The 9235-nt window shown below is 41.3% G+C and overlaps 1 protein-coding gene across 1 annotated transcript in view; it reads right to left on the reverse strand.

Annotated features, from left to right (window-relative positions):
• sptbn5 (spectrin, beta, non-erythrocytic 5) overlaps positions 1-9235 on the reverse strand; it is a 165848-nt gene that overhangs the window by 13498 nt on the left and 143115 nt on the right. The window contains exons 60-63 of the mRNA XM_048600480.1: positions 5634-5729; positions 4564-4722; positions 1908-2010; positions 443-531 (exon numbers count right to left, since the gene is read on the reverse strand). Of these exons, the coding sequence (XP_048456437.1) occupies positions 443-531; positions 1908-2010; positions 4564-4722; positions 5634-5729 (447 nt within the window). The remainder of the gene's footprint in view (positions 1-442; positions 532-1907; positions 2011-4563; positions 4723-5633; positions 5730-9235) is intronic.

The raw sequence follows: 9235 nt of genomic DNA on the forward strand, positions 1-9235 counted from the left end.
AGAGAGAGAGAGAGAAAGAGAGAGAGAGAGAGAGAGAGAGAGAAAGAAAGAGAAAGAGAGAGAGAGAGACGAAGACATGGTAAGGTTCAAGTAAGATGGAGATGGCAGGAGAGGTCATCAGCTCCCTGTTAAAGGCGTTCTTTGTTGCACACTGGCTGACTGTACTGTTATGTGTAATAACCCTGTCAGTACTGCAGTTATCCGCTGCCCATGTCAAAACAGGGTGCTCCACCTGCAGCTCAAACTGTTGAAAGACTCCCACAACTGACAACAGAACCATTCCAACTTCTCTGGCCTCCTGTAGGAAATCTGTAGGCAAAGGCCTACCCTGTCCATCTCCGAGATGGCAAAGATTGCAGCATGCAGGAGAGTGACTCATTCCTGCTTCACTTCTTTCACAATCCCATGCTGGGAACTGCATCAGTTGGAAAGATAGTCTCACCTTTTCTGCATATTTTTCTCGTTTCCTTTTGCGATCTTTCACTTTATTTGACTCTTCTTGTATTCGTTTCTCTTCCTGTCGCAGACGCACTTCAATCAGAGAAAGAATTAGTCAAATATTCAGCAATTCCCACACCCACTCATTCAGCAGTCCAAGACTAAATACTCTGAATTAATCTTGTGCAGATTCAGGATCAAATGCTTAGCTTTCCCTGTCCAGTGAAAGCATTGGGATATTTCTCAATGTTTATATGTGAATGAACACTTTTGAGAAAGGTCGCTGGATTATGATCAGGAACAGGATCACTGGCTGTGTTTTCTTTGTAGCCCAGGGCACTGACATCAATTGTAGTACTGCTGCTGATAACGGAGCACAGACTGGAAATGGGACCTTTGTTCTTCAGATCTGTGTGGCTCAGCCACAAGACCTCCCAGCCTCAAATTGGGAACGCCAGTAATTCACTAAAATGCTCCTGCAATGTGTTGTTTTGTATAATTTATGGTATGCCAGTACCAATTCCATGTGAGTGAAAGGGATTTATTTTGTTCAGTTAGTTGTGAAGTAATGCTTCAATGCACCTGGGGTCTCCCCATGGCTTGGAGCTCCATACTGGGGCCTTCCCAGGTCAGAACTCCATATCAGAGCATAATGCCTTCCCCCTCCCACAAATGCTGGTCAGAGCTCCACAGTGAGGCTTACGTTTGGGACAAAGCTCCATATCTGGATTCCCCCAATTTCTATGCTTTCATAGTTTTTTGGGGTTGGGGAGGTGGCTTGATATGAAAACAGATAACTGATATTAGTTGGAGGCTGTAGGGATATCCCAATAGCTTTGTGCATGAAGTGAGGGAGTCACTGCCTAGGCCCATCATTTATTGCCCATCTCCAATTGTCCAGAAGGCAGTTAAGAGTAAGCTACATTACTGTAGGTCTGGAGTCACACATAGCATTGTAGTTTTGCTTACTTAAAGGAAGTTTAGTGAACCACATTAGTTTTCTTTACAAGTGACAGTGGTAACATGTCACCATTAAGTGAGCGCTTCACTTACAGATTTTTTTATTGAATTTAAATTCCATTATCTGTCAGAGTGATTTGAATTAATGTTACCAGAACATTAGCCTGGGGTTCTGGATTACTCATCCAGTGACATTACAAATATGCCAATGCCCCCTTCCAAACTGGCTCAAGTCCCTGGGACAAATCATTCAGCTCTCCCAACTACCATCCAGTGATTTGCTTGTGAGAGAGGGGTCAGTGAGAATGCATGTGTATGACTGACAGCATGAGTTTAGGGGAATGAGCAAAATATGTGCGTACAAATATCTGAATGAAGGTTTGAGTGAGCGTGTGTGTTAATCTGTAACTATCACGGAGTTCAGTTGTGATATTCCAGTCAACCAGCTTGTGAACATATTAAACAAAGAGAAAATAATAGACCCAGAGAGTCACAGCCATTGTCCTTACATTTCTTCTCCAGTTCCTCATCATCCAACAGCAAACTGACCACCTCCTTTGGTTTGAGTGTGTCAGGTTTGAAGTTGCCCCCAGAAATAACCATTCGCTGAATCTGTTTAACAACAAAATAAAAGAAAATTACCGGCTTGAGTTTCAACAAGTGTAAAATAGTCCCTGCTGAATCTGAAGTTCTCCCATTTATCAGAACTGTCCAATGACAACAAGCACTTTAGATCTCAGGCCTGCCACTTCACATGGATCCAGCGCTCACTAATATCTCAAATCAAATGTATCAGTTTTGAGGTTAAACCTAAACTCGGGGTGAGCATTAATGGGAAAAAGTCATTTGGTCAATCTTGAATCACCCACACAGTAAACATCAACTGTATTCAAAATCACTCCATCCAACTTTCTGACCATCTACCATGTTGGCAGTTTGGGTGAAGAACTTGTTGACATTTGTCCTAAATCTTCCTTTCACCTGTTTGACTTAATCCTTTCTTTGTGGTTGGATTGTGATTTAAATTAAAATACCCATTCTACATAATTAGCTACATTATATATTTCTTGGGACCCCCTTTTAAACTTTTCTGACCCCTTTCTTTTCTCCTTTAAGGCAATCCTTTAGCCTAGCCCTTTTAACTAAATAAATCATCAACATCCCTTCTATTACCTTAAATGGCAAGATGATAACTCTGCTTTATAACTCTCCAGCTGAAGAACCTTGAGGCAGAATATACAAGTCAATGTTATAGTGGATCAGTAAAATCCTTTTTAGTGTTTACCCTAGGCCAGAAGCCTTGTGCCACATAGGCTCAAGCATCTTGCATGAAATGAGCTCCAAAGCACCTAGGATAATTTTACTCAGAATTGAGGGGATTATTTGGGGGAAGAACAGCAGTGGGTACCAGTAAAACAAATAGCCAAATACAGCCCAAATGATCAATAATTATACATACAAATGTTACAGTGCACTTGTTTTTAGCCCACAACTGAATTTTATCTTAAAGAATTGAAAAATCCACTGGGTTTAGGAAATGGTGTTTATACAAGAGGGTTCAGTTAAGCCTGTGGGAAGGGAAGGGAGGAAGGGAAAGCAAGAATTGAGAGATTCCAGATAGTGCCCTCTCCAATGTACAATTTACAAGCTGAGCGAGAACAGATAACGCTGAGACAATGGGGCACTTCAGTCATTACTGAAATGGCGTTCCATGTGAAACTGTTGCCCTTCCACAGCTTAATCGCTATCACAAGCAATCCACAGGCGCATTACAGCTCTACCTCAGCAGAGAATGAAGACATCTTAATCATTCAGTTGCAGATTACTGGCTCAGTTTCCTGTTGCCAGGATTCACTGTACATGCAGTGGTATCACTTTGCTCCCTGCACTGGAAACAGTGAATTATAGCTACAGCCCAGTTACTAAAGCTACAGCCTTGTTTGCAAAATGCTAACAAGCTTGGTAGGAACTGTGGAAAGCAAGACATGATGTAGTCTCACAAGCCAATGGGATTACAGTACTAACGGCACTGCTTTTACACAACACATGTGCTGAGCTTAAGTACATGTGAGAGTGTCCGTGTGTGAGAGAGCGAGAGCGAGAGCGAGAGCGAGGGCGAGGGGTGGACAGAGTCCGAGCGAAAGCGACAGACAAACCAAGAGAGGGGAGTCCATACTCTTCAGAGTTTAAAATGAGAAGTGATGTCAATGATATTTTGAAATGAACTAGTCAGGGTACTACAGGTTGTTTATCTTGATTGGAGGATTCTAGAGCAGTGTCAGATTAAGGGGTTGATCACTGAGCAATCAGAAGAGAAATCTCTTCACTTAGAGGAATGTGGATATTCCAAAATTGACTATACCGGAAGGCTATAGTCAGTGAATCAAGGAATATGGTCAGCAGACAGGAGAGGAATTGAGGGAGACAGGAAAACAAATGGCAGAAAAGGCTCAACAGACCATATGGTTTGCAGCTATTCCCCACTGTTTCAGTCATGGGACTCAGTGCTCATTTATTTCAGCAAGCACAGACATATTTAACCTCATTAAGAGTTATAATGTCGTTCTTCAGCAGGTCACTAGTCAGTCTGGTTCCGAACCATAGGAAGGTCCCAGGTGTTTAGTAAGCTGGGTCATTCCAATTGTTCTCAAAAGCCATATGTTAACAACAGTCTATACATAAACTGTAAACAAAGTTCAATGGAATGTAGCTCTTGTTTAATGTTGTTAAAGCATAGCATCAGAAACATCATTCTCTCCTGATTTAATGAAAATTTTGAATTTGCCATCTTGCTTTTTATTTGCTGTCATGGAGTATATTATTAATTGTCAAAAGCCAGAGTAGCTCCACCCAATTTAAAGGGGGCCAGAATTCCTTAGGGTCTGAGCACCCTCAAACTCTGTCCTGGAACCTGGTTGTAGAATGTCTAAGGTCTCTGCTTAGTGCTCATCCCAATCTGCAGGGCTAAAATCAGCAATTCTACAGTATGAAATATTGTTTACCAATTCCAGTCATCCTCACCTATAGTCATTTGTACCAGAAAATCACATGATGTTCAGTGCAACTACACATTGAGAATGCGCCTTTAAAGGTCTCTCTGCTTTATGTGCCTTTCTACAGGGTTTTGCCAGCACAAAACTTGAAATGGATACCAAGTGTGTGTACCTCACTCTTCTCTTTGGCACGCTGCAGGATTCGCTCCTCTATTGTTCCCTTGCAGATGAGTCGATACACAGTTACTTGCTTTGTCTGTCCCAGCCTATGAGCTCGATCCATTGCCTGCTGATCCACAGTTGGGTTCCAGTCATTATCATAAAATATAACCTGTAACAAACACAATCTTCAGCAGAAAGTTCACAAAATATATCCACCAGTCATCCTCCTTGTGTTCAAAACTCAGTGCTCCTGCCAGGGAGCTGAACGCTATCACTGGAACACAATGAATTGGCTACAACATTGTTAGCCTAATTCCTTGGTTATGTAACAACTTACTCCAGGACTACACTAAGGAATGCCCAAGTACAATGTTGAAGCATGTGATTTCCCCTATAGTGTGATGGCATGTTGGTCAGTGTCTGATGTACTTAAATTGGGATGGTCCTCATCAAACAGTCCCACGACAGAGACGGCATGGAGTTAAGTACACAGTAAAACTTCCTCTATGTTGTCCTACAATATGCTTGAGCCAAACCTCAAAACAAATTCATATGTGATCACTGTCTATTTCTAACCCCAGCACCCTCTAATCTCACTGAATGAAAACATTAATTTTGCACTAACTTAGGAGTACATTTGTATTCAGCAAACTGTTTTCAAGTTGTTCAACATTAGTGGTATATCCAGAATACAGTTTGTATTGGTGGGAACTGAAGTAAAAGGTGGTGTGGAATTTGAGGACAATCATCAAGGTATCTGAACTCAAGAGGAAATAGTATCAATTATTGTTATGAACATACGGATTAGGAGGAGGAGGCGGCCAATTGACCCCTTCAAGCCTGCTCTGCCATTCAATAAGATTGAGGATAATCTGATTACTCCACACTGCTGCCTACAGACGAGAAACTTCCAGCCCCTTGCTTAGCAAGAATTTATCTAGCTCTGAATTAAATATTCAAAGGTTCAGTAAACATTTTGAGATCAGGTGCATTACAGGCAGTCTAAAACTGTATCCTCACACATTAACATTCAACATTTTACATGAGGGAAAGAGGACTAAAAATAATCTACTCTCTTACTGTATCAGCAGCTGTCAAATTGATGCCAAGGCCACCAGCTCTGGTGCTGAGAAGGAACACAAAGATATCTGTTCTGTAGGAAGGCAGAAAAATAAACTGTAGGTAAAATATTGAAAAGGTAATTATGTACATGCAACAATTTTGAAAGGCTGGGATATGCACAGTTAGAGTTTTTCCTTAAGTGATTTAGAGATCATTCTGAAGCAGAAGTGATGTTCTGTCTTGTACAGCCTTCATTATACACAATGGAAGGTGGTACAGCAACCACCCCAACACACTACAGTAACCCAGAACTGCACAAAGCAGAACAGAAGCACTTATATGGAGTTTTTAAAAGGAATGTATACCCAAAAAGCACAATCCGCCGTTACCTCTGTGACAGACCACAGAAAGACACAACATGGCCAGACACACTAGTCACCCTACCGTAAAGAGACATATCAGAGATGACTACAAGATTACTCAGACCCCTAGGTATCATGGTAGCCCACAAATGAACAATCACCCTATGACAGCTACTGATGAATGTAAAGGATCCCATACCCACAACCAATAAAACCAACGTAAATATACAAAATACCATGCAAGAACTGACAGAAACATTACACAGGCCAAACAAGAAGAAAACTGACAATAATGATACTTGAACACCAATTAGCCACCAAGAGACACGACCAATTCTCACTAGTCTCAGTACACACAGACAAAGAAGGACATGAATTCGACTGGGACAACACATCCATAATAGCACAAGCCAAAGAGACATCCCAGGGCATTCCTGGAGGCCTGGCATTCCAACCAGAAATCCATCAACAAACACGTTGAACTGGATCCGATATACAAACCACTGAAAAACAGAACTGGAAGTGATGTCAACCACCCCAGCAAACAGAGGCATATAAATAACGAGCAGGACAGAACACCAATGCTTCACCGGAGGGGAACGGACGACGTTACCTAGCAGGGTGATGAAGCATCTGTAATCAAACACACCAGCTTGGTGAAGTCTACAACCTCATCCACAACCCAAGCTACGAATCTTCTCAAAAACAACGGAAGACTGCAGCAATCCCTGATATTTCAATTAAGTATAATTCTGCTCATTATCTTCATACTGTGCCAACCTCACGAGGAAAACACCCAACCCTCAACTCTAGAATTCACGCCACATGGAGTAATTGAGGCACACAAAATGGGTGCTTTTAGGAAACGATAGACAAGTACAAGTACATGAGGGATAAAGCAAATACAGATATTGTGAAAGGATGAAATTAAATAATGGCCAAGAGGTTCATGTCAGGTGTAAATAGTGGCATGGTCCTTTTGGTATCAAAATATAAAACTAGCCAGTGATAGCATTGAGATATTTCTTTGTGCACTTTTAATAGTCTAACCGTACATCTAACAGAGCTAATTGTTACTGGATCCACAGGCTGCCACTTCAGACAGCATTGGCGTCTAGCTGGAATATAAACTTTTCACCAGACTCTTGGACAAATGGCAACATTCAACACTGTTAGTTTGTAATATGGAAAGCATCTCATACACAACTTGACTATCATCACCACTGAGTGCGTCACTTAGACTACACAGTTTTAATATTCACCAAATATTCAGCATAAACAATGTACAACACTTCATAGTCTCTTGTTTCAGTGTTCTAGATGCTGCTGTTAAGCTCAGAATCCCTACCATTTGAATTTCAACCTTCACCTACATTTAAGACATATTATGGAACTCTACGTTTCCTATCTGAAGGAATACATGCATAACTTGCTCAGCATGTACTGGGCTCCTGCTTAATCTACAGGAAAATGATAGGTGAAGGTCTCCAATGTTATCCAGAAAGCATGGATAGGAGAAATAACAACAGTCCACTTCAAAGATTATGCAAAATTCACATCAGAGGATGCTAACAGAAGTAAACTTAAAGACACCTACTACGAAACGTTTCTTTATTTGATGTGGCCCACACTCTTGTCTATGTTCACCTACACTCGTTCCTTTGACGATAGCGGTTTTAAAATTCTCATTCTGGTCTTATAAAATCACCCAATGGCTTCACCTTTCCTAACTTTGTAACCTTCTCCAGTCCTACAGTCTTTGAATATGTGCTCCTCTGGTCTTTCTTTGAGAGGAGGACAGTGTAGAACTCCAAAAGAGTGCAGAAAAGCTGATGGAATGGTCAGGTAATGGTAGATGAAGTTCAGTCTGGTGACACAGTAATTAGCGCTGCTGCCTCACAGTGGCAGGGATCTGGATTCGATTCCAGCCTCAGACGACTGTCTATATGGAGTTCGCACATTCTCCTTGTGTCTGTGTGGGTTTCCGCTGGGTGCTCCGGTTTCCTCTCTCAGACAAAGATGTACAGGCTAGGTGGATTGGCCATAATAAATTGCCCATAGTGTCCAGGTATGTGTAAGTTAGATGGATTAGCCGTGAGAAATGCATGGTTACAGGAATAGGCTATGGAGGTGCGAGTCTGGGTATGATACTCTTCACAGAGTCGGTGTGGTCTTGTTGGGCCAAATGGCCTGTTCCCACACTGTGGGGATTCTATGATTATTTTAATTACTCTATCATTGGTGGCTGTAGCTTCACCTGCCTAGGTCTGCCTTTCTCTCATCCTTTCAGACACTTAAAATTTATTTCGATGAACATGTACTCTATTTGCTGATGTTGATCCAAATTAAATATTTTTGCATTACCCTTGTGTTAAGCATCTTGTCACACCCTAACGGATTTTAATAATTCACGGAATGTTGGTGTCTGGCACCATTCAACATTTATTGCCTGCCCCCAAATGCCCTTGATAAGATGATGGATAACCTCAATGTTGAGTTTATGTGAATGGCTTGCTAGGCCACTGCATAGAACAATAGATGTAGTTGGTCATTTGACCTGTCATGGCTGCGCCAGTTCTCTGAGCATTTTGACTTAATGGATTTTCCTTGTAACCTTGCACAATGTTTCTACTTAAATTATTAACCAATATCTCCCTGAATATCTCAATTGACCCTGATTCCACCAAAATTCCAGGCAGTACACTACATCTCCTAATTGCTTGCTGTGAATGTTTTTTCACTTCACATTTTCTTCTTTTGCAAAGCCTTCCAAAAGTACCCACAATTCACCATCCTTTTACAAGTGGGAACATTTTACTTCCATCTACCTTAAACAGCACACCACCTAATGATTTTAAAAACATCAAATCTCCTCAGTCTTCTCCTCTCCAAAGGAAACATTCCCATCCTCTCTAATCGATCTTCATGTTGGTTGAAAACTCTCCCAAAGTAAAAGTGTAAAGGATTCGGTTTCAAGCAGAAGGATAAGGAACAGTGCTTTCCTTTGGTTTATGGGAAACACCATAGTTTGAAGAAAGGTTTTGGTTTCAGTTTTTTTTTTTAACATTAGTCCGTTTGAAGCTAGATATGTAAAACAGTTGCTCCTGGAGAAAGGAGGTAGTCTAGGACTGCTAAACAGTGAGTGATCTCAGTGTGAGCAGTTTGGTTTAAATCTTCCAGAACATAAGGTTTTGGTTAATACCTTGAAGGGATTATTAGAAGCTAAGAAAGTCTAAGCTCAATTAAGACTCAAGGACC

Source organism: Rhincodon typus, chromosome 8 (assembly GCF_021869965.1).
Source record: "Rhincodon typus isolate 14 chromosome 8, sRhiTyp1.1, whole genome shotgun sequence".
NCBI lineage: Eukaryota > Metazoa > Chordata > Chondrichthyes > Orectolobiformes > Rhincodontidae > Rhincodon > Rhincodon typus.